This window comes from Danio aesculapii, chromosome 6 (genome assembly GCF_903798145.1).
Source record: "Danio aesculapii chromosome 6, fDanAes4.1, whole genome shotgun sequence".
Taxonomy (NCBI): Eukaryota; Metazoa; Chordata; class Actinopteri; order Cypriniformes; family Danionidae; genus Danio; species Danio aesculapii.
The window spans coordinates 28,585,394-28,612,936 of record NC_079440.1 but is presented as its reverse complement, the minus strand read 5'-3'; the positions used below and the strand labels follow the sequence as shown (position 1 = coordinate 28,612,936).

Genomic DNA, 27,543 nt, shown 5'->3' with positions numbered 1-27,543 from the left:
TAACTGAAACAGAATGACACCTGTCACATTCAGGGTCAACAGACGGGTTGATGCGAGCTAGCCTGCTCTTGGACTAATGAGCTCTATGCACTACCTTGCATTGTATGAGCCTGTGACATGCTCAGATTGAATAAGAATTTATGTTTTATATTTAACAAAAAGTTGAGGATGACACTTTGCTTATGTGTTAATCACAAACCTGTGAGCGCCCATGTTAATGCAGCTGATGCCGAGGTTGTAACGCGAGCGGATGAAGCCAGGCTGGAGCTCCAGGGCTTTGGTATAGGCCTCCACTGCTTCCTCGCTGCGATCTCCATTAGCCAGCGTTGCCCCCAGCCGATTCCACAGCAGGTAGTCCTGTACACACCAACGGCACAAAAAATCCCTCCGGCTCAGTGTCACGGATCAAAATAATTATCACATCGCACATGACAGATTACGCCATTACATGTGACTATGTTTAATACCATTAAGAGATGATCTGCTTACTCTTTTAGGGATGAAAATATGAATTTGACCTTTATGTGCGGTGACGCTGCATAAAACAGTGGTACAAAGAAGTCACAGAGCCTGCTATCAGACTTTCTCTTGCGCAATGCTATTATCTTTCATCGTATTCACGCTCTGAGCCCCCCAGCAGGCAAGCAGACATTACCAAGTCAAGCAGATGGGAAGGATTTTCGATTGAGTGTAAATGCAGTCTACACAGGGGGACAGAATTTGGCTTAGCAAGCATCAATCGTGGACAAGGTGACCCACAGGGTTCTGGAGTCAGCGCTCATGAATGGTAAAGCTCCCCTCAAGTTTCAAATGAACTGTTTCAAAGATTTCGGAGACACTTTAAAAGCCTCCAGTGACTTTTTCCTCCCTCTCTTCTTTGCCCTCTGCCTTCGGGGAGCAATTCTGTATGATTTAGTCCCAGTTTGTCAGCTGAGTACACTGACACCTCTTTACACCAGAATGGAACCAGAGCCGGTTCACGACCAGGCGAACTGGAGCTTGTCACAAACTGCCTCCATGTTTCTGCATTGAACAATGATATAACACTGCTATGTGCTGCTTACCTCTCTACAGTAGTGTAAAGTAACAAACTATAAATACTCAAATTAGTGTAATTGAATATTTTTTTCTCAGGAATCGTACTTTAATACTAAAGGTAGTTTAAAAAATGTATACCTTTACTTGAGTACATTTTCCTTTAACCTGCAACCTGCAAAGTGCAATGTTTTTTTTTCATGTACGAAAAGTGATTGGCCAAGTAGATTCCTGCCCAATCAAATCATGCTTAGAAAAAAACACATCAGACAGACTCACCTCAAAATATGGACGTTTTATAAACGCAGCAAACATGTGAAGTGTGGAAGCTTTAAAGGTGTCCAAGAAGATGCAACAAGACAGTTGATGGACACTCGTAGCTTGTTACTTAGTGTTCAAAGTGAATAATAGAGTAAGTGTTAACATATTGTCTCAGCTAATTTTAACCCAGGCTCATTAGAGATATGTGCCCAGGGCTACATTTTTGAGAACCGAGAAATATGTAACCTGGGCTACAAACTGTGCTTGCAGTTATTGTTTCCACAAGTCCATTAGAGGCCACTGTGTTCATTTTTGACAATCTCAAATATGTTACTGGGGCACATTTTTTAATATGTGCTATTACTCCTAAATCCACCAGAGACCGATGTGTACATTTCTGCCAATCCCACCTATCCCCTTCCCAGAACCCAACCTATAGTGTTTCAAAAGCAAACTAGAAGAGAAAAGCCATTGTGGCTGCATGCTTTCCACACAGTTTGTTGGGGTTTTGTTTTATCTGGTTTCTGGAACTATTATTGGCTGGACTTGAACCCCGCTCTGACGCAGTTTACACACAAAATGCAGCCCTATGTACCTGAGCCAATACTACATTTTTAATGTGAAGGGTATAAGAGTGACTCATTTTCAAAGCATAATACTCACAACTCACTACTCTTGAGTACTTTTAGACGAGCTACTTTTTACTCAATATTTAGAATAGTTATACTTTTGCTCAACTTGCACGACATACTTAGGGGGTGAGTAAAGTACTTTTACTTGATTTTTCATTATTCTTTCCTCTGCTGTCTCTCTTTGACCCACAGTAGAGACGCAAATTATAGACCCTCTAATCAAGGCATGGGCAGACTTGATCCTGGAGGGTTGGTGTAGAGTTTTTCTTCAACACTAAACAAACATACCTGAACAAGATAATCAGCGTCTTCAACATCTCTAGAACGTTACAGGCAGGTATGTTTGATGGATTTCAGGGTTGGAGCAAAACTATACAGGACACTGGCCCTCCAGGATCAAGTTTGCTCCTTCCCTGCTATCCCACTCCTGGGTCCAGTGTTTCACTTCAACCAGCTCCAACTCACTTGGATTATCCACTTGGTCTAGAAGTTTTTTTAGTGAATTTGAAGACCATGGCTGCATCTGAAATTGCCTACTACTCAGTAGGTACTGCATTTGAATTTACTACTCGGCCGTTGGAAAAGTATGTTCTATAAAGTATGAATGTCAGTAGTATGAATGGAACACGGACATATTACATCTCCCATTTTGTCAGCATTACGTGACCTACCCGTGTCAGTTGTATCGCATCACTCCCATTCATGAATGCATCACTCCCATTCATGAATTCTCCCATGGTGCATCATGGGATACCAAAGCATCCATCTGATGCACACTTCAGAATCTCGCCAGAAGTAGTAGGTCATCCAGGGACTTCTCACATACTGTTTTTTGAATTCTGTGAATTCTGACATACTCGCATACTGTTTTTAGCACACTATATAATATGAAAGTATGTGATTTTGGACACATTAGCTTATGATTAGCTAGTAGGAGTTTAACTCTACAGGTAAGCGGTCCCGCCACAACAGGTTTGAACTATAAATCTTTCCAGGTCCATTCAAGATCTAATTCGAGACCCAAATGGTTTTGAGTACAAAACATAGGCTTAGAGTGCCTTAGACACTGGTTTGGCCTTAATGCGATATATATATATATATTTTTTCTACTTAAAAATAATCCACATTCTTTTAAACTATCCCGGATGCTCAGGAGCAGCTGTGATGGAAGCATATATTATAAGATTTTAGCATAAATAAGGTTACAGTGATCATTACGACTCATGAGTGATTCGAGATTGTGTTAAGAGCAATTTTGAGAAATTACATAGAAAAGCAGCAAACGTTTATCTTTTTTTGTGTGAAGAAACCTTTCATCACTGAAGTACTAAATCCTGTTGCAGAAAACACTATAAAATCCATGATTTATCAAGTTATCATGATTTATATGTTATCAAATACAATTGAAAGCTGAAATTAGTAATAAATTGAATCTACAATGCAGTCAGTAATATAAAGTAATGCTAAAAATTAAATAAATACATGAATCAAAATAATGGACCAGTGAATAAACCAGTCAGCGTGTCACCAGGATGGTTTCTTACTGACTGAGGGGCTACAGGATGTATTGTACACATATTAATGCTGTTTATGGTTCGGTCCAGTCTTTTGAAAAATAAATCATTGATTGCATTGGGTTAGTTCAGGCAGGACACATCAGTCAAGCCTGTGTAAGCTGATGGTCAGCTGTTCATATGAGTACCAATCCGGTTCCGACATCAATCACAGAGGCCTATTTAAATCAATACATCAGGTCTCTTTTCAATTCTTTGGTGCACACAGTTAACCCTTAGCTAAACCCCGTCCCCCTTAGTGACTTTTGTTACACCTGTCAAGCTTTCATGCCTGGCATGTCTATTACAGTATGTTTGCACCAGCGTCAGACATCCGCAAGGAGATAATTAGTATTTTTGGTGAATAGGTGAGATACCTGAGAGAGCAAAACAAAAAGTTCTGGAGCATGCATTAGAGGGGTATATCCATGACATAATATGCAATCGATTAGAAAATAATTGAATCATAATGGAAGCTAAGGCCCAGGTCCCAGCGCAAGCAGCAGCCGCCATTCAACAGCTTTGTTCATGCACAGCAGGGTAAATGAAATTTGAAGATAATCTAATAATTATAAATTAAATTCTAAAGTGATTTCTCTCTTTTTTTAGCCAGAAAGCCAGATAGGATAATTGTTGTGCAATAAAATATTTATTACTAATAGACGAGAGACATGCCTGGTCACTGCTTCTACAGAAATCATTCATAGAAAGAACAGCCAGAAAGGGGAAATGCATGGATTTGTGCTCATCTAAATCTAGATCTAAATACTACCCATCATCGACCCATAACAATGTACAGTTCCTATAACTGTCAGTACATTTGTATGATTTTTATACAGTTACTATTCTAGTTTGAAATTAAGCGCAATTAAAGTATAAACTGAAATGCAAAGTCAAAGTATAAATAGCAGAAGTGAACAAATTCAAGTGAACAGATTTTCCCCACCAACAAATATAAAACTAAGCAAAAAAACGAACAAAAAAGAAACGGCAAACATAAACACAGACACTTATGTGCTATATCACCCCTTCACTATTGACTAAATTGCTGATGAATACCCACACAATAGATGTAAACATCACAGAACTGAAGCTCTGACAGGGACATGATGCCTTTTAATGATTGAAAAACAGCTGCAGGTGAAGTTTATTGATCGCAAGTGCTCACAATTCACAGCTTGTGATCATATATCTGTTTTTACGATTGATATGTGATCCAAATATTTGGAGCTTGGAACAGATGGAAATATGACTAGATTGTGCTATGTTTACATATTCCCACATTGCTTGATTCACGCCCGGCATTTCTCTCCTTGGGTTTAAGATTTCGGGAAGGTAAAGAATTCCATCTCCCCGTCCAAACTTTTACAATACTGGGTCTCAGATTTGCACAGTCCATATGCGCAATGTTTGGCTTGTTTTCCCTCGCTTGAAATCTTGACAGACCTCAAGCACCTACATATGGTTGCTAAGCCACAATTGGTCTGTGGAGGTTTTCAGGTGTGGCTTAGTGAAGGGTCTAAACTCCATCCATCCTCCTCTCCAATTCCTCCTGGCTAATATCTGATATATGTTCAGGGTATTTAGCCCAAGTACAATGTCATCAACCTCATGTCTCTGGCATTTACGTGAACTCCTATTTAATTGTAATTGTTTATGCAGAGTTTCTGGTTCTGTTAATGCATAGATTGGTGCATAGCGTTTTGCCCAGAACAGAACTATACCGCAATACAAACACTGAAAATATATCATATATTTAATGAAAGCGATTCTGACTGAATCAATGAAATGAAATCATGTAATTGTGTAGTTTTTGTAGGTTGGGTTAGAGTAGGAACTGATTTAGGCCAATTCAAGTCAACTACAGATTTTAGGAGCCGAAGAGGTTTGGACTGCTTTGCTTTAACCAGTCTAAATATAAATACTTTGCATGCCAGTGGTACTGCAGGTAGTTTGACACATTTGTTACTTGGAACACTGACTCATTGGAAAAATGTTGCTAGGACTACATTGTTGATAACCAGGGCCCAGTTTTTCAAAAAAATTAATCAGGATCAAATTGGTCCAGATTTGGAAATCCCATGTTTTACTACCCTGGATTAACTGATCTATCTTACTTTTATGACAGTTTTTTAAAGGAAAATTGGGTTGGATCACTGTGATCCAAATACCAAATTTTAGGATTACCAAAATTTAGGATAGAATTTAGGATTTCCTGTTTACCAGAGCCTTAAATGGAACCAACAGTGCAGCCTATTGGCTTAGCAAAGAACAACAGGTAAGCAAAATACCAGTGGCCATGGTAAGAAACAGAAACACTGCAATCAACAAATACTTTACATTTTTTAGTTTGTTCTAATATAACAATGCTTTAATATTGTTTTGTTGTTGTTGTTTACCATATTTCATTAGATGTGACATGCATCATTTAGGCTTCAAATATGAAGCAATGTATATATTATCAGTAACCATTAAGTTTTTGATCATTCACTTAAAAAATAAAACTTTTTTGTTTTATTTGGTTTATTGGTTAAAAAAAAAATCACAACTGAATCCACCCTTCTGGTGGGATCAGGCTAATCTTGTTTTTTCAAATGTCAATCTGAGTTCAAAGTTTTGAAAGACCTAAAGGACAGGTTTGATTAGAATGTAATGTAAGATTGGGCCCAAGAAATATGTGCTTGAGGGTACATATGACTACATTTTGTGTGTAAAAAGAATGCTACAGGGTGGTATCATACTTAATGGTGCCATACTTGGTGATTGAAGAAAGCAGACTTTCAGAAAGTACAGTAGGTAAAATGACCCCCCCCCCCATACCCGAAATAAGCAGTGTAATATTGTGGTAATACCATGTGGCCACAATGACTTTTCTCTACTAGTTTGCTGGATCATGTAGATCATGTAAGAATGTGTACATTTTAAGTACTGATAAACAGCCAAAATCTTAATAATAGGCAGGTACTGTAATAAGTCACAATTTTAAAGTGAAAATTGGTTATTACCAAAATCCCTTTAAACACCTGAAGCAGCTATAATGCACCAGAACACCCACCACACACCAGTTTACTGGTGGAGAGGAGATTGGTGGTTATACAAAGGACAATCTGGAATATTTATTATTTATTTCTATATTATTTTACAAGCACAGAAAATCAGGAATTTGGTTTAATGCCTGAGTAGGCAAACCAGTCCTGCAGAGTTTTGACCTAGAGCATTTTAATAAAATCCCCTGACTGTAGCTTTCTAGTAACCCCTAGACCTTGATGAGCTTATTCACGTGTATTTGATTAGCACTGGAGTGCAACTCTGCAAAACCTGCTCATTCACGGTTTAATATCTCATCTAAATGACAGCGCTTTATGACTGTATAGTGTCCCAATCTCTATATTGGGCTGCTGGGACTCATAGACGGCAGCACGAACAGCTCCTGTTGGCCTCTTTCAGCAGAAATCCAGCTTTTCAGGAGTTGGTTCTCCCATTCAGTTACTAACTAGACTCAACTCTACTTAACTTTAGCAGATATAGTGATACCGTGATCAGTAAACTTCTATGAATCTAACACAAAAGTGATGACTGTTTTTCTAGAGCAATAAAAAACAACATTATTAAATTGATTCACACTGCCTCACGGCTCTGTTTGAGAACACCAAGGCTTTAGGGCTGGATTTTTCCAATCCAGGAAACAGGTTTACCCTGATGAAGGCAGACCGCTGCCGAAACGCGTAGGTTTCTTTTAAGATTAAGCCATGTGAATAAAGGCTTTTTAAATTTTCCACATATTCCGAGTGCCTTGGACTAATTTCTTTTGATGTTTTGATGAATCCCTCACCCAAAGAGCACCGATCAAATATTTGAGTTACCCCTGAGCGCTTTTTGTTTGTCTTTTCTGGATTTATATCAGAAATAGCCACTTGGATTCATTTTGGTGAAAATAAAGTATGAGTGCTGGATTTACCTCCGGCCGCACTGACAGCGCTGCATTGAAAGCATCAACTGCTTTGTTGAACTCAGAGCTGAGGTTATACAGCACTCCCAACCCAGTCTGCAGGTCTGGGTCAATGGTGTCCACGTTCTGCTGGACTGATTCCAGGTAAAGATCCTTCACCTCTGGCAACAGGGGGCTGGAGATATAGAGACAGACAAAAGCAATGCCCTTCAGGGACATCCTCACCAGCAACATCATCAAAATCTGCCATTTAATAGCAAAGAAAAAGCAATAGGGCTCTCTAGAGAGCGATTTTAAATTGTTGGTCCCATGAATTGCATTTTGCAGGATTTGAAGATCTGAATGTACACTTTTTTTCTGCTTGTTCAAACTACTTATGTAAAACAAGATGAATCAACACAACTTGTCAGTTTTTGGGGGGGATGATTTAACTGTTTTATGTTCAATTCATTTGACAATTAAATTAATTTGTGAATTGTATGGAACCCAGCATTTTTACAGTGTAGGGAGAAATAAGGATGAATGTAACACAAGCTCAACTTGTGACCCTGTAAGTTCATATACAAATCACATAAAATTATATAAAGGAACTTGAAAAGAAAATGCATCTGTGTACAAATAAATCTATAGATATTATGGCAGAAAGTTAATTTTACCAATCTAAAATGCTATAAATACTTATCCCTTCCTTTAAAAATCTCTCCCTTCTCTCTCACACTTCGCAGTGACCGTCTGACCTTCTCTTGCAGAAGAATAAAATCACCTTTAAATATGTCTTTATTCAGTGATTTGGAATTTGAAATTGCCATGACAACATAAACGTTTAATATATATATAAAGTGAATATTAATCCATTGTACACCTATAGACAACTAGAGATAACATGTTAAAGGTGCAGTGGGTAATTGTCTTCACCCACTGCACCTTTAACATGTTATCTCTAGTTGTCTATAGGTGCAGTGGGTGATTGTCTTCAGAAACATTGTTTATTGTGCCAGTTGAAAGTCTCTTCACATTCCAATAGTAATGATTAAAGTAAATGATCTAAAAGTATATATATATATATATATATATATATATATATATATATATATATATATATATATATATATATATATATATATATATATATATGTATATTTTATATGTAAATGTATATATATGTATAAGTGTTATAGGGCATAAGACTAAAAAAATGTTTATCCAATTAAAGATTGTCGGGCCAATATTTCCCATAATTCAATTCAATTCACCTTTATTTGTATAGCGCTTATACAATGTAGATTGTGTCAAAGCAGCTTCACATTAAAGGTCATAGTAAATAGGAACAGTGTAGTTCAGTTTGTAGTGTTTAAGTTCAGTTCAGTTCAGCTCAGTTCAGTGTGGTTTAAAAATCACTACTAAGAGTCCAAACACTGAAGAGGAAATCCAACGATGCGCAGCTCTACAGATCCCGAGCCATACAAGCCAGTGGCGACATCATGATAAGTTGCCCAAACTGTATGTCAACAAATGTAGATTGATACATCTGCACATCCCGTTCACACAGACAGATCCGCCGATTGAGTTTGCATGTGAGTGACAGCAGTACAAACAAATGCTCAATCAAAACCTTAAAATCCTGAATTAATATTGGAGTTACTTTTGAATGGTGGAGGAAGGATGACACTATGGCTGAAGTATTTCTTTTAGACAGGTTATGTTCTTTTTTAAAAGTATTTTATTCATGCAAAGCTTATGTAGATTTTGTTGTTTTACGAATGGGTTCTATGCACAGAAGTGTTGTTCAGCCACTGAAATCTTCCGGCGAAAGACTGATGTGACTATTTTTAACAAAAAAAATCAGTAAATAGCGTTATTCCACCTAGACTGCTTTACTGAGGTGAAGTTGGTTTTATATTCACTTCACATTAGTTGCTACACAACTGAAGCTGTGCTAGATATAATACAGTTTTTAGTCTAATATTGTAGCATTATAAACTACAATAAAGTTTTCTAACTGGCGCATTACATGATCTAGTGGGTAGTCTACTGTTGTCTTTAAGGTGCACATGTTCGTGATTTCAGGAGGCATGGCTTTGGATGGCAGGGGAGGGACTGTGTTTTTACAGCTATTATGCAAACGGTTAGAATTTAGGCAAATCACCTACTGCATCTTTAAATTACATGGAGTGGAGTGGGGAGTAATGTTTAATAAAAATAATTTTTAAAACAGTTCTCATTTAGACACAAAAAAATCTGATATTTAGACAAAACATTTTCAGCTTGTTAAACATGTACAGAGTCATGTAATAACTTTAAAGTCCAGGAATAGGCGTCACGATGGCACAGTGGGTAGCACAATCACCTCACAGCAAGAAGGTTGCTTGTTCAAGTCTTGGCTGGGTCAGTTGGTATTTCTGTATGGAGTTTGCATGTTCTCCCCGTGTTCGTGTGGTTTTCCTCTGGGTGCTCCAGTTTTCCCCACAGTCCAAAGACATGTGGTATAGGTGAATTGAATAAGCTAAATTGGCATGTGTGAATGAGAGTGTGTGGGTGTTTGCCAGTGTTGGGTTGTGGTTGGAAGGGCATACACTGCGTAAAACATATGCTGGATACGTTGGCGGTTCATTCCGCTGTGGCAACCCCAGATTAATAAAGGGACAAAGCCGAAAAGAAAATGAATGAATGAATGAACGAATGAATGAATGAAGTCCAGGAGAACTAGAAGATGGTGAGACTTTTAATTTCAGTATGTTGATGTACTTCCAACTGAAACAGAATATTGTGTAGGGACGGGGCTTTTTGTTTGCACATCACTCCTTCATAGCAAACTAAGAGTAGGCCTAAGAGGGGTGTGGTTAAGTATATTGTGCCTGAAACCTTCAAATCGACATTATTAAAGATCCAAGCATGTAAGCAAATGGTTAGACTTTGAAGATTACCAAAACAAACTTTTTTTTTTAATGTTTTAACTTGCACTGATTAATTGTTCACCTAAATAATGTGTGTCAGATTAAACAGTCAATTTAGATTTTACACAGGCTTTTAACATGTAATTACTGTATATTTCATAGGTCTTAAGCCTTCTTTCCACTGCACATGACAAACAACAAGCGACAGACTGGAAGTCATTCATTTCCCATGAAGAGTAGTCCAGTAGCTGCATGGAGTTAATCTTCTGATCACCTCCGTATGTGGAAAATTTGGATCTGATTTGAGCTGCGGATACGTTGAAATATTTGAACTCCAGCGACTAAACCCTATGCGACCATCCAACTGGATGTGATGTATTCCAGTGTTGTCCAAGCAGGTCCGTGCGAGCAAGATGTGAAATACTAGGTTTTTTTGTTGTAAATTTTTTTTTCAGAAAAAGTCTATATTTTTAAAAAAAATCTATTTATAAATGAGTAATAATGATTTTAAAAAATCTCCATATTCCCTCCAAAATTTTTAGCGGTCTATGAGTTACTAGTATTGATTCATTCATTCCTTCATTCATCCATGGTGTACGTACAGAGAATAAAGCCTGTTTTTGCACTTCATTTCGGACTGTGCGACTGCCATAAGGGGGCGTATTCCGATAGTCGTGTCCAAATGTCATGTACAGTGGAAAGGCAGCTTCAAACTAAATTCCTGGTGGGCTGTAGCTCTGCACAGTTTTGTTCCAACCCTATCAAACAAAGCTGATCCAAATAAGAGTCATGAAGAGTCATAAACACCTTCATTAGTTGGATCAGCTGTGTTTGATCAGGGTTGGAGCTGCAGCCCTCCAGGAATTGAGTTTGAGACCTATGGTATAATTTAAGTCAAAACTTCAAGTCAGACTCAAAACAACTCTTGGTTAAAAATAATTACAAAAATAAATGTAAAGTTAGTTGCGAGGTTTAGTTTACACCCAAACCAAACACATTTTGTAGCCACTCAATGAACTGCATTGATTTGAAAGCCTACCAGCTGACTGGGCAGGGATAGGAAGGTCTCCGTGATCCAGGTGAGCCCTGCAGGTGCGTGCGGCTCTTCAGAAGATGCTTATATTTGGGGTTGTGTCTTATCCAGCCCAGCAGTGCCTCACACGCTTCCTGCCTCATGCCCGTGTTGGTCAGGCTCACCGCCAGAGCCATGAGGGCCTGGAGGTTGTTGGGGTGGAGCTCCAGACACCTGCACACACATACAACAGGGAAGCATCTAAAGAACCGCTGCTTTTGATGGACACTAATTAGCTGTCTGCCATCATAATGAGAGGCAGATGCTTCCTGATTAGTGCTGCTTTTAATTCATGGGTGGATGCTTGTGTCATCTCATGGAGTTATATTCCATAAAACTCAAATAAATCAGTTGCTTAGTTTAGGATGGAAGTCGCATTTGGTGTTTTACAAGCGTGACAGGGTGACATCTGGAGATTTTTTATTACAGCACACTGGCTAGACGGATACATCAAAGAATGAATAAGGAGACGTAAAAACACTAAAATAAAAGCTTTTTACTGAGTCGTTTTTATGAGAGTCAGTTAAAACATTTTCTCTTGTTGTCCATTACAATAAAATCAGTGGACATTAGATTCACATGAAAATCCATCTGAAATTTTCATTATAATTTCATTTGATTTTACATAATCAGATGAAAAATTTGGACATTATTTACGTACTCTGATATTGTTCCAATCCTGTATGGCTTTCTTTCTTTTTCAGGTCACATATAAATATTCATGTAATAATCCATTTAAAAGTAGTGAACAGTGACCTGTATTAACCTTTTTAAAATACACAAACGTATGTAAGAATAGTCCCTCTCTCTCCTTACTCTCTTATTTCTCTGAGCACTAAGAGTAACTTTGTATAATTAGCTCTTGTTTTGAGTATTGCCTCTTTAAGTTGAATTGCTTAATGCCTCCTCATTTATAAGTCGCTTTGTATTAAGGCGACTGGTAAATGACTAACTGTAAATGTAGTCTGTCTAGAAATCCCCCCCCAAAGTTTTTTTTGTGTCATTTTTAAATATCTCAGTACTGAAACTCCAAGTTCATAGCCAAAATTAGCAGCTGCAATAAACACGAGTATATTTACTCAAGAAAAGACGATATTTTGATTATATTTTGTATTGTATTGAATTCTCACAACTGTGCTTCTTCTGGCCACAGTACAATCTCATGCACACTGACTAATGGCTTTGCGTTTGTGACATATTGTCTTTTGTCTTGTTTTCATAAAACATTATCCCTCAAACACTTATATAATATATTATGTATTATAATTATGTTTAATGATTTTGTTTTAAAAAAGCCTAATGCTGTTCGCTATTCACTGCCATTGTAAGGATGATTGTGGACAGGGCACTTTTAAAATTCCCTTTTTGAGGTGTGAAACAGAAGAAGGTCATACAGCCATCACACACACACAAACATAGCTGTGTATAGCTGTGTTTTTGTGCTTTAGGCATACCTGTCAACCCTCCTGTTTTTCCCGGGATTTTCCTGTATTTTATAGTTCTATCCCGCTATCATCCCGTAAAGGTATTTTCCCGTATTGACTGTTAGCTGACGCGCTCTATAGTGATAAATAGATGCTGTTTCCCAAATGGATTCTGTACATGTAATTTGAAGCGGAGAGAAAGTCTGGGTTTTGGGTGCGTATTTGAACAGACATATAAAATAATTGATAATAATAATATCTAAAGATATCGATCTAAACATGTCAAAATTTTGTCCTAAATGAGCATTAAAAGTTTGGAAAGCAATCGAATGCTTTCATTATAGCATTAGATGTGTGGATTTTTAAAGTGACACCTGTTATTTAATATAATCAAATGAAAAATCCAAATAAATGAGATTTATTCATTGCTCTTTGATCAGAATGTGTTATACAGTGAAGAAAAGATCAATGAGATTTGATAACTTGATTATATTTCTTTATAATAGCTATTAATTTTAATTTGCTAATTTGTTTGTTGCTAATGTATACTGTTTATTTTTTTCTTTAGTAAATAATAATAATAAAACATATTACTGACCAATTAACTGTTTATTTACAATAAAACGGTTCCAGAAGAACATATTTAGTAATTTGGGCATATCCCTTATTTTCACATCCCAATGTTGACAGGTATGGTTTTAGAAAGGCTGAAAAACAGCGTATATGCGTTCGGCGCCATGTCTGATGCACTAGATCTTTTCATCGGTGCACCCAGCTCTGTGAGTTCATCAACTCCTCCAGAAACTATACCAGGCTTTCAGTGGCGCTTCAGACTGAGCCGAGCCCAGGTTGATGAACTGTTGTCCAGTGTCGGCAATAGGATTTCCTTTTTTTCCCATTTTCCAGGAAATGTGGGATATGCGCATTAAGCACGTCAAACGTGCAAAGCGCTCGACTCGCGATACTTCACTCATGCGAATCACGTCATTCACGTCGCCTCATTCACTCGAAATGCGAACCAGGATGTTTATTCGTATCTTTGCATTGACTTAACATGTAAGCACTTGACGCTTCATCCACGTCTGGTGTGAACGCAGCATTACTCTGCTTCAAATTACATGGTTTCCGCTACATTCATTCTTCCATAGCAGGGCGCCACACCAAAATTCAAATATCGGAAACACTGAATTACCATGATCATATATTTTGAATCCTGAATCATGAACAATCATGATTTCTGCAGGAGTGCCATAATATGTAACACGATAACATTTCCCACAATTTCACACTCAGTCATGGTGACATTGTGCCATTAAAAAATAAGTAAACCTGTTATAACTTGGAACTGTTAAGATGACAATTTATATAATAATGCGCATAGTTAATCAACTTCATAATTTAAAGCCAATGGGTGTACTTACCTTTTTTAAGTAAAATCAACTAATAGCTTTTTACAATTATCTTCCAGATTCAATTTTAATTTTTAATAAACTGTACTCCCTCTTTTCCCAGTCATGGGTTATGGGCATATGCTGCGTAAAAATGTGCTGGATAAGTTGGCGGTTCATTCCGCTGTGGCGACCCCGTATTAATAAAGGGACTAAGCCGAAAAGAAAATGAATGAATGAATGTGCTCCCTCTCCCATTCAAACCACCCTTTTCAAATAGGATGCCTACTTTGACACATTTCATATGTATCATTTACTTTTGGTACTACTGATACTTTATCAGTGTTGTGCAAGTTACTTCCAAACTGTAATACATTACAGATTACTTATTACTGTGATTTAAAAGTAATCCCTTACCTTACAATATTACTGTCTCAAAATTGTAATATGTTACATTACTCTTATATTACTTTTTAGTTACTTTCACCAAAATAACTACAGAATTAGAACTTAACATTCTAAAATTACTAAATGTACTGCAGAGCATTTTACATCCAGTAGAAAGCGATATGATGTAGCAGAATGACGGTGACCTATCCAGGCTACTAACAATATAGTATATATTTGGCAACGTGAAGGCTCAAGACAATGCAAGAAAGGATAAGATCCAGAATCACAAATTATCAAAGTCTGTTGAAAGTATGGTAAAGGTAAAGTGATTATCTGGCAATATCTGTGAATAGCTTGGCTATTTTCATATTAGACACAACAGGCCTATATGTAAACTCCAATGCCATGACCAGATGCATTTTTTTCTTAATCTTGCCATTATTCTATTCACTTTAAATTCAGGTTCACAACACAAAACTGTCATGCACAAAGTGAGCATGATGAACATAGCTTTCTCAATATAATGCTCGTGCACCGATTTCCTTTGTGGACAAAACTGCTTGTGAGCTCTCAAATATACGCTGCTCGCGTGCTAATTTTCTCATGCTCTCTCAAATATGCACTGCTCACGCACAAAATTTCTTGTGCGCTCACAGTACACTACTCGCTCAGTGAGATTATATGCAGACTCACAATTTGTGTCTTGTGTTCCCTCTTCCTTTCATGCTTTTTGATATAATTTATATTTGTACACTATTTATTAACAATAACCAAAATACTAAAATAGACTTACATATAAAAAATTTTATCTAATCCACTATAACCTTTTTTGTTGTTTGTTATTTGATGAAATATTTCCAGTTTCAAACACTTAAGACACAGAGAAAAGAAGTTGAATGCAAAGAATACATTTCTAAAAAACATGTATTAAACATCCAAAAGGTGCACCATACTAATCAAATAAAACAACATTTAAACAAAAATATAACGAACGCAAGCAGAAATGTAACCGATAAAAATAGGGGAAAACTTGATGAGGTATTATAGCCTACTGAACTATTCCCTCCTCAAATAAATCTCACTATCAATCCCATTTTATCATGGCAACTAAAATAAATTGAACACGTCTCTGTTGTCTTCCACATTGCTGATGAGATTGTGGAGGACATTTTCCCTGTCATGTACAGTGTTTTGAACAGTTCTACAGTAAAATACTTCAATTAATCAGTTGTGCTAATACTAGTTGCTATGGTAACACAAGCGTAATATAAACAAATTACCCAGTGCTGTAGTTTTTTTTTACAATATAGGGTATACTATACTACAATTCACCACACTTTACTGTAGTAAAACTACACTTTGTATTTCATTTTATCAGTTCACTATTCTTAATACTACAGTATGCTGAAGCATTCATTAACAAATTGTAAATAATACTAGGCTAAAACATAGGCAGTATATCTAACACTCAAAAACACAAGTATTTATTATAGAATTTATCATAACCTTTTAGTGTTTCGTGTATTGCTAATAAATACTGTAGCAATATATAAACCATATCAACATTCTTGGGATAACCAATTGAACAGGAGGATCTCTGGAGAGCAAAAGCACGAAAAGAAGAGGAAACATGAGGCACAAAATGTGAGTCTGCATCATCTGACGGAGCCAGAGCAGATCATTCGCACGTGAGCAGCCGTGTTTTGAGTGCATGCGAGTGCGAAAAAAAAATTGCGGTCGAGTTGTCCACGAACAGAGAATTACATGAATGCGCTCTTGTAAAACTGCGCTTACGACTGTTGTCAGTGAAATAACGCCATATGCACATACGTCCATCTCACGAATGTACTGTCTTCTATATCTATTTTGCCGCTCTTCCGCTGCACGTCAGGGCTTGACCTTACTGTGAACCGGGCTGAGCCAATAGCCTCGGACCTCGAGCTCAGAGGCTGAAATCATTCCGCGTTCAAAGTAAAAAAGTTCCAATAGCCAGAGGGATATTAATGACAACACGCGCATATATTCACTAACCACGAACAGAAAATAGAACTTACTTGCGGTATTTTTTATTTGGTAATGTCTTGCGGGCGAAAAGTTTGTTGTAACGCACGCGTTACTGAACATGTACCGAGTAAAATATTACTGAAAATGTATAAGTAATGCCTTACACTACTGCGTTACAGGAAAATGTAATACATTACTGTAATACATTACTTTTGTAACGCATTACTCCCAACACTGTACTTTATGATTGCTCAATTCCAATTTGCAGTTTCAAATTCTTGATTGTCAACAAGGTGGAGATGCAAACAGCATATTCCAAAGAAATGTAAGCAACTAAATCTCTTTCTGAATCTCCTTTTTGATTAATATATTGAAATTCATCGAGAATTCAATCAGTAAGTTCAGCAGCTCAAGACAAGCATCAACATTTTCTGAAACATTTGTTTCATGCTTTTCTTTCAATATCAAAATACAAATAAAAAATACTAACACTAACTTGAAGACTGAACATCAGACAAAAAAGACATGATTATAATTTGCAACATACTAGTTCAAATCTTGTATAGGTTTTAGGACACACAGAACGTGGATTGGGATGCAGCAACAACAGATGACACACCACTTTTAAATTAAGTTAGATAATATCAGAGAAGTGATGTGGATACACTGTACCAAAACACGCTTTGAGTGTCACTGGTGATTAACACACATAGATTGGAGTTTTCACCCCGGTCGCTCAGAGGAACTCTGTATGAGATTATGGCTGGTCTGTTCTATCCAAAATGAATGTAATCTCCCAAAGGCCCCTGTGCTTATGAAATGCAGTTTTAATTGGATCACCGGGTTATTACAGTAGTGCTTTATCTAGAGCAGGAGAGGGCACGGCAGAGAGCTTTGTCTCATTTGGTGTCACTGATAACCACATGGAGGTGTTCGATTCAAGGCCTGTCTGACTTTCCTCTCTGTGTTAAACACTCACAAAAACATGTGGAAAAGGTTGCTTTCATTACTCAACATACCATGTCTGTTCAGAAGGGATTCATTTTTTGATTAACCTTAATCTTGACTTGACATTGATGATGATGAGTATTTTAGGTTCATTATATTTAGGTTACATCTGATTTAGTGTGCCTTTTTTAACCTTAGGTGTTATAAAAACATATTAAATATATCAGTATTGTCTATATTGTCAAACCTTAAACTTTGACCAGTGACAGAATTTTTCTGTAATCCACACTTTCACTTTGGTGGATTATCTGTTTTTGAAATATTATAGAATTGCCACTGAAGATGCTCAAATAAACAATTTAAAAGCATTGCTTATGGATTGCTTTACAGTATGCTACTCAGTACTACTCCATTTGATTGTTCAATTATTTTGTTGTACCCACATGCTCATTATAAAATAAATAAATAAAAATGTAGGATACAAATTATATTTGTTATATACTATAAATATATGAATATACTATATAATCAAATATTCTTATACTCTAAGAACAATATATATATATATATATATATATATATATATATATATATATATATATATATATATATATATATATATATATATATATATATATATATATATATATATATATATATATATATACACACACACACACAACAGTTCTGTTTCTTGAATCTGATTGAATCTGATATTCTGCAAATAACAGCACTCATCAAGCCTCTTTAACCTTCACCCTTTTGTATTACTCAGCAGCAAAAATATTGTTGCTGTTGGACAACATAATGTACTTTTTAGGCTTTTTTGTCGAGAATGTAGTTGTTTAGATTGCAGCTATGCAGTTTATTTATACGGATAGTGCCTTTTAAAAAATATTGATAATTCGGGATTATTTGCATTGTCAGACCAAAGTAAGTGATGGTTGACGCTCCGCTACAAGATGGGCAGCATAAAAAGTCCTTAGTGGAGAAAAACTCAGCGTTTTCTCAACGTAAGTTTCAAACTACAGCTGAATGAATCATTAGAAATCAGGTAAATGACATTTTAAGTCAATCTCTCTCTCTTTTGTATTTTGTAGTGCTGTATTTATACCAAAAAATCTGGTAGTGTTTGCGCAGCTGATTTTCGGGGTTTCTGTGATATCCTCATTGCAACAGAGACATACTGGGAAATCTCTGTAGACTGATGGCATTTCATGCCGTTCAGCCTTATAATCCTTAAATGTGATTAAAAAAATTACCGGTTTTGTGATCACTTTAGACATTAAGCTAGAAAAGCATTTAAATATTAGCTCTAAAGTAATGTTGGTGAACTGGTAACGGTTTCTGCTGTTCTGACATCAGTGAATGAAAAGCAAAAGAAAGTAGTTCCTCATACAAAAGGGTTTTTGAGGCAGTGTGATATGGCTGTATATTGGCACTGCTACAGTTCAATGGCATAATCGTGTGTATTAAAAAGAATATATATATATATATATATATATATATATATATATATATATATATATTATACATTTTAAATTCTGTTCAACTTTACAGGATTGAAATATTGTAGCAAAAAGAATTACTACTCTTGATACTGTTTGCAATATATTATTGATTATGATTGATCTTAGAGTTGTAATACTAATTATATACAATTTTGATGATCAATAAAATACACAAATTTTTTCTGTTTTTGGAAAAAAACTTCTCTTTGTGTGATTCTTTGTGTGTTTAAAAATGTCTAATGGACATCCAAACCTGATGTCTGGACAAATAACAGGCTAAATTATAAAAAAAAAAAAAAATAGACTAGCCATCAAACAGTCGTTTGTGTCTTGTCTTGTTTTAGCCTTGTTTAAGATGTCTATGTTTAAATGTCTATTAGACCTCTTTTAAACACATGCAAAAATGCTTGCTGGGTCTGAAAAGTTACCAACACTATCAATGTGATGTTAGACTTGTTCACTCAGACTTCATAAGTGATTGGGCTCTATGTAAAAACATCATTTGCATATGATTCATGCGGGCATACTTCTTTACCTCTGGAGGGAGACAATTGCTGCCTGCTCATTCTCACTCTCTGCTTGTGTGGTTCCCAGCACCAGCCAAGCCTGAAAAGAAAACAGGTATTGAACAATGAGCATTGGGGTTATCACCTTGACTCCGGTGACGAGCTGCTATTGTGCAGGAGCTCCAGTGCTAACCTGGGGGAAATGATTCACTCTTAAAGGCCCGTGGCTTAGACAGAGAACACAATGTCAGCGAGGAGCTCAATGAACTCGTGCTGCCATTTCTTGAGATGATGACACATTGGGTGTACTTATTTCTCTCCTAAAACTCTTCACAAATATCTGAAGTTTGGAATGTTGGTTTAAGGCGAGACCCTGCACACTGAAATTAGTTGACTTTACATAATAAGTGAGTAACGCTGTTGCCCTAAAACTGTAAAGTAAATAAATTATGATGTCCATTATCATAAAAAAGTTAAATGAACTTAATAGTCAAATCAAGTCACTTTTTAAAGTCAAGTAACTAAATTTTATTTTTATTTTGTTGCACTTTATCAGCCTGTGTAATATTTCAGTTACAATACAGGGTACATAAGATATAAGGTATATTTCACAGACAAGCTAACTAACAAATTAATGAAATATTGGAGTTTGAATAAAAGTTAGTTTTGAATAAAATTATTATTATTTTCTGGATGTTTCTGAATTTGCAAAGTGTTAAAAAGAAATGCCTGAAGAATTTTATCATAAAAACAAACATACAAAATAAATAGAAAAGAAAAAATAAACTGGTCTTCAATATTTACTAAATAACATCTCATTTGCACATTTTAACATAACAAAGTATAGTGCTAACTATACACAAGCTATAGCTACACACAACTGTTCCCTGTCCACAAGCAGCGTCTTGCATTGTGTGAGACTGAGTATTTATTCTAAGATGAATCATTTGTAGGGTTATGAACACTGAGCAAGACTAATTATTAGAGGATAGGCTTATTAACTTTGTGTGGGAGGAAACTGCATTTCAAAACCTTCATGACAAGGCTACAGTTTGCGAATACAATGGAAAATGTATTAATGGGCCTTATAAATAGAATTTCTCAACATGGTTAATTTAGCTCTTAACGGTGCCCTAGAATGCATTGATACAATATGATAGAACAGTGGAGATTTACAGAGAGGAAAGTGTTGGGAGCAGAGATAGGGGAAGGAGCAGCAAAGGACCTCAAGCCAGGAATCGAACTCAGGTCGCTGTGAGCACCTGGGTGCTATTTGTCAACACACTAACCACTAGGCTATTGGCGCCAACATTTCCAATGTTTTTAATTCAGATTTATTGATATGTTTGCCAATATTTCATAGATTTTATATATAAAATAAGGGAATGCACTTACTAATAAAAGTTTTAAATCTTTTGTAGAATTGCAAGCTTTAGATCAGGATTTTTTCAAATATGTCTGTCCATTAGGATGGACAATGGGTTCAAGATCTGTTATTGAAATTAAATCTTCAGTGATGCTGACAGAACTTTTTAATATATAAAACTATATCGATGTACTAATTCATTGCTGAAACAATTTCATGTGCAAAATATACAGATCTTGAAGTTCTTGATAGAAATATTTCAGATGTGGACATTATGTGGAGTGATGAGGAAGATGAAGATAAGGTTTGTTATAAACAAGTTGCAATCTAAACAAAAACTTCAAAATTAAAGTAAAAATGTTTTAATGTTTGTGATTTTGAAAATAAATTTCAAGATTATACCAGCAATTATCCATGTTTTTTGTATTTTATATTGGTATAATGTTCGGGAATATATATATATATATATATATATATATATATATATATATATATATATATATATATATATATATATATATATATATATATATATATATATATATATATATATATCTTAAGGAGTGTTTATTTTTTATTATTATAATTTGGTCTCATTTACAGGAGCCTCAAGAACTGTGAAAACATACTTATACAGAAACTTGGAACATAACTCGGGTCTGAAAGGGTTATTGTCTGGGTTGATGTTGTATATTACGGTACAAATACCTAATAAACTGCCAGCACGTTTTCTGTTTTTAGTATACACTATATTATTTCAAAGTTTTAAAATGACAATAAAAGTCACTTTGGTAAACTGTAAAGTTGAATTTTTAACATTAAAAGTCGACAGAGCAGGGATCAACGTCCCAAAATGCAATTCAAAACCATAACTAAACAGAAAATACACAATACGGAAACTGTTGATTAACAGATATTTTTACAGTGTAGGAACTGACCCTAATATGATATACTTAACTTTGACCATATTTGGAAGAGTCAAATAATATTAATGAATATTAATGAGCTCTACTATCTAATGAGGAGGTAGGGCGTTCCACTAACATTAGGAATGCTGGTTCCTTGGACTGTTTTAAGAAGCTGCTTAAAACTCATCTTTCAAGAGTTCACACTTAGCTGATGATTGGTAATAAGCTAGTTTGGCATGCTGTCCCGGGAGAGAGCCCTGAGCTCATGAGATCCTCGAGCCCGGGGCTCACTCCCGTTTGCAGTGCGAGAGGGGAGTTTGAGCACAGGTAGATCTCGAGAATCCCCCCCCCCCCCTTCCTGCTGCTTACGGATTGCTAAGGTGGTGTGTTGCTTGAGGAATTTGAATATGGTGCTGATTTGGTTTAGTCAATTCACTTATGTCTCATGTTTTTGGACTGTGGGAGGAAACCGCAGGACCCGGGGAAAACCCACGCAAGCACAGGGAGAACATGAACTCCACATGGAAATGCTGTCCGGCCGGGTAGAGACCCGAGCCAGAGCCATTCTTGCTGTGAGGCCACAGTGCTAGCCACTGGGCCGCCGTGCTGCCCTATAGAGGAAAAGCGGAGGAGAGGGGGTGGAAGGGGGGATTTTCTTCATGACGAAGATGACTAAAGGTAAGATGCTTGGTTATTTATACTGAGTTAGGAATCACCTGATTGGTGGTTCGTACATTAGCTTGACTCGGGGCCAGCCGTGTCAATCATAAGCATGTGATCCTCTCGAAATTAGTTTATAAATCAACTTCACTGTTTTTAATTTGTGATATCTCTTTTATTCTTACTGTATTTTTTTTTATTGTTTTACTGTGCTTTGTTGTTTTTACTTTTTTGTAAGCACTTTGGGTATTAGAAAAGCGCATTATACATAAAATGTATTATTATTATTATTATTATTATTATTATTATTATTATTATTATTATTATTATTATTATTATTATTATTATTACTCTGATGCTCAAGCAGCTCATGTCAGTGCCTGACACTCACACATACACATTACAATCATACACAACGACTCACTGTAAAAGTACACAATACATTTAACAACATATACACATTAAAATAACAAAATAAACATTTAAGAAGGTAAAATGTTTGAGGCTCACAGTATGTATGCTCACAGTATGTATTATAATTTCCATAAACTGAACTGAATATATTAGTCAGCTATGCATATGTATATCCAGATTTTCATTCTTCTGCACTTTTAACTCAACCAGTGTAGTGTACTCATGATATTTCAGACGCATAATCTCCCTGCTATTTGCTTTGTAATATCATCTTTTGACATTAAGCTTTTTTGGAGACACAATCATTTCGTTGTCAGATAATTCCACGAGAAGAGGGATAATCCTCTCTGGGATGTAACTGAACTATTACATCATTAAATCATCTGAAAAAAGCTACCATACTCATTTACTGGAGTGTTAATGGTCCGCCATCAGTCACTGTCATGTACGATGTCTAATCCAGAGCTCTCAGTGAAAACAAGAGAGAACAGAAAGCCCCTGCCTTGGCTAATCATGCCAAGATCTGTAAAATGTTCAATGTGGGCAACAAGCAAACCACCACTTATCACTGTATGCAGGAAAGGTGTGACGGTGGTCTGATTGGCAGAACATGTAGCTTTCTGTTTTCAAGCTGTGCAGACGCTGATTTGATGGAAGTTGCAGATTTACTGTTGTTTTCTAAAGCCGCTCAGCTCGCTCACCTCTGAATCTTGAGGGTCCTGCAGCACGGCAGCTTCCAGAAGAAGCACAGCGTTCGGCAGCTCTCCTTCTCTCGACTTGCGCAATCCCTCCTCAAACGCATTCGGCCAGTCTTTGAAAGGGTTATCTGTGTGAAAGTAATATCCCTGAGAAGGAAATAGTGAAAAGGTTATTTCAGCTTAAATTTTTAATTCAAGCTAGTTTACTCGCTTAACACAATCTAACTATTCTGAATATTATTGGATGGCTCAGTCCCTATTGACTTATCATTTATATTGTGCATAATTCGTTTGAATGGTTTCTCTCTTACCTTTTCGTAAGGAGACACATTGGAGGGAATCTGTGGCTGCTCATTTTCTGTTAGCCAGTTTCTGCGAGCAAGTTCTTCCCATTCTGCCTGCATCTTATCCCAAAACTCTGTGTCTGACTGAAAGAGATTTGAGAAAAGAGTGTCAGAAATAAAAGTCATACTGTAGCAATATTTGATATTTTGACTTAAGTGTAACGTTAAACCTCAACCTCTTAAATTAAACACAAATGTGGATGTTAGCCGAGCAACAGTGTACATAGTCAGTATATAGTCTAATGAGAGAAACCTAAAACCCACTGAACAAAACAAACCCACTCTGCAAAATCAAATAAGCAGCAATTTTCGATAAAAAAGATTTAAGAAAATCACAATAAACTTTGGGTGATGTTACAATGAAGCAGTTAACATACTGTTTAAATGTGCAGATTACAATATCATTTGTTAAATTGAACAATTGTACACACAAAACTGCCTTTCAACCTCCAGAATCATTAACTTCTTCAGACAACCGCAATACACGGCTTAAAAAATCAAGGAAACACTAAAATAACACATCCTAGATCTGAATGAATGAAATATTCTTATTAAATATTTTGTTCTTTACAAAGTTGAATGTGCTGATAACAAAATCACACCAAAATTATCAATGGAAATCAAATTTATTTAGTGGAAAAAACACACTACAGGCTGATCCAACTTTGATGTTTGATGTCCTTAAAACAAATTAAAACAAGTCAGTAGTGTGTGTGGCCTCTATGTATGACCTTCCTGAGGGATCTCCTCCCAGACCTGGACTAAAAGCATCCACCAACTCCTGGACAGTCTGTAGTTAAACATGGTGTTGGTGCATGGAGTGAGATATGATGTCCCAGATGTGCTCAATTGGATTCAAGTCTGGGGAATGGGCAGGCCAGTTCATAGCATCAATGCCTTCGTCTTGCAGGAACTGCTGACACACTGAGCCACATGAGGTTCAGTATTGTCTTGCATTAGGAGGAAGCCAGGGCTAACCGCACTGGCATATGGTCTCACAAGGGGCCTGAGGATCTCATCTCAGTACCTAATGGCAGTGAGGCTACCTCTGGTAAGCACATGGAGAGCTGTGTGGCCCTCCAAATAATTGCCATCCCACACCATTACTGACCCACTGTTAAACCAGTCATGCAGGAGGATGTTGCAGGCAGCAGAATGCTCTCTATGACATCTTCAGACTCTGTCACATCTGTTAGTGCTTAGTGTGAACCTGCTTTTATCATCAGCCAGTAAGCATAACTGAGAAATGGTCTGTGGTCACCAGCTGCAGAACCACTCCTTTCTTGGGGGTGTCTTGCTTATTGCCTATAATTTCTACTTGTTGTCTATTCCAATTGCACAACAGCATGTGGAATTGATTGTCAATCAGTCTTGCTTCCTAAGTAGGCAGTTTGATTTCACAGAGTGTGAATGACTTGGAGTTACATTGTTGTTTAAGTGTTCCCTTTATTTTTTCGAGCATTGTATGTTACAAGTTGAGTGACGCAGTGGCGCAGTAGGTAGTGCTGTCGCCTCACAGCAAGAAGGTCGCTGGTTCGAGCCTTAGCTGGGTCAGTTGGTGTTTCTGTGTGGAGTTTGCATGTTCACTCTGCGTTCGTGTGGGTTTCCTCCGGGTGCTCCGGTTTCCCCCACAGACATGCGGTACAGGTGAATTGGATAGGCTAAATTGTCCATAGTGTATGAGTGTGAATGACTGTGTATGGATGTTTCCCAGAGATGGGTTGCGGCTGGAAGGGCATCCGCTGCGTAAAACATATCTTGGATAAGTTGGCGGTTCATTCTGCTGTGGCGATCCCAGATTAATAAAGGGATTAAGCTGAAAAGAAAATGAATGAATGAATGTTCCTAGTTGCAGAAAAATGTAGAAGTAAAATTTCTGTATTCTTATGGCCTCCATATCCATTCATTCATTCATTTATTTTCCTTTGGCATAGTCCATAATTTATTAAGGATTGCCACAGTGGAATGAACCGCCAATTTCTCTGGCATCTATTTTAAGTAACAGATGCCCTTCCAGCCGCAACTCAGTACTGGGAAAAGGCCTCCATAAATGAGACCAAAAAAAAAAAAAAATAAATCATAAAAATGTCAACATTCTTTAATTGATTTTTTGTTTATTTCAATTGACATCAGGTCAAATCAAAGTTGCACTGCAAAAACATTATATCAACAATAAATGGAAAATAAAATAATACAAAATCGTTACTTGGAAGTTTCTTCTGACGATTACAAACTTATTATAAACATACATATATATTTAAATGATTTTAAATTATTTTATTCTAAAATATAAATATTTTAACTTTAATTAGTAAATGCAATCCTTTTTTTCTATACATTCTATTTAATATTGTCAAACATCAATAAATGTGAATAAAACCATTGGAAATGCTTTCTTCTGTGTTTGGAACACATTGCTGCCATGTTTCTCTTCAGCGTAGTTGATATTTTTCAGATTACAACAGGTAGAGCCTTATTAGATCATAGACAGCAGGCTTTAAATTAGGTGAAATGCATCAAAAGCAAAAAATTTAACAACAACAAAAAAAGACCTGAGATGTGACCAACACTGAAATGGACACACGGTCCAAAATGGTTAAAGGTACTGAATGCGAATAAACCAAATTCATATGTACAGAATGTTTAAGCTAGCTACAGTGGTGTAAAGTAACAAATTGCAAATACTCCAATTATTGTAATTGAGTATTTTTTCTCAGGAATTGTAATTTGATAAGTAGTTTTAAAATGTGTACTTTTACTTTCCCTCAGTACATTTTTATTGCAGTATCGGTACTTTTACTCCACTATTTTCCTTCAACCTGCAGTCACTACTTTCTTTCTTGTCAGTGGTGTTTGGCTAAAGTAGATAAATCAGTCCTGTGATTCCTGTCCAATCAAATCACACATAGAAAGTAAATGGCATCATACTGAACAACCTCAAGACATGGGTGCTTTATAAATGCAGCAAACCCTTTGGAAGCAATAAAAATGTCCAAGAAGATGTCCAAAATCTTTACACGGAATGACCCAGTGACTGTTTATAGACTGCGTGTCTGCGTGTTTATAGACTGATGAGAAAATGAAGGATGTCGACTGTATGACGACTGAAATCACAATGAAGAACTTAAGGAAAGGCCGAACAAGGAATGGAAGGAAGGACCAAACAAAGGAAGGAAGGACCGAACTAATGAAGAAAGGATGGACCAAAAAAATGAAGCATTCAAGGAAAGACTGAAGCAAGGAAAGAACGAATGAATGAATGAACAAAGGACCAAATGAAGGAAGGAACAAAAGAAGGAACGAACGAATGAATGAACGAACGAATGAAGAAAGGAATAAACAAAGGAAGAAATGAATGAAGGAAGGAACGAACAAACAAATGAATGAAGGACAGAATAAGCAAACAATGGAGGGAAGGAACGAATATAGGAAGATCACTAAATGCACTACAAAATGTTACGTTTACACATCCTGCATGTTGCACACACTGCATGTAAACTTTTCACAGTGTAATTCTCACTACTCACTACTCTTGAGTACTTTTAAAAGGGCTACTTTTTACTCATATTTAGAGTAACATTTACAG

General features: G+C 36.5%; 1 protein-coding gene across 2 annotated transcripts in view; it reads right to left on the bottom strand.

The window, feature by feature from the left end:
- pex5la (peroxisomal biogenesis factor 5-like a) overlaps nucleotides 1–27,543 on the bottom strand; it is a 145,587-nt gene that overhangs the window by 3,564 nt on the left and 114,480 nt on the right. For both annotated transcript variants that reach the window (XM_056459878.1, XM_056459879.1), the window contains 6 exons: nucleotides 23,925–24,041; nucleotides 23,617–23,760; nucleotides 19,597–19,667; nucleotides 11,364–11,570; nucleotides 7,440–7,605; nucleotides 200–357 (listed from right to left, as the gene is read on the bottom strand). In XM_056459878.1, the coding sequence (XP_056315853.1) occupies nucleotides 200–357; nucleotides 7,440–7,605; nucleotides 11,364–11,570; nucleotides 19,597–19,667; nucleotides 23,617–23,760; nucleotides 23,925–24,041 (863 nt within the window). The remainder of the gene's footprint in view (nucleotides 1–199; nucleotides 358–7,439; nucleotides 7,606–11,363; nucleotides 11,571–19,596; nucleotides 19,668–23,616; nucleotides 23,761–23,924; nucleotides 24,042–27,543) is intronic.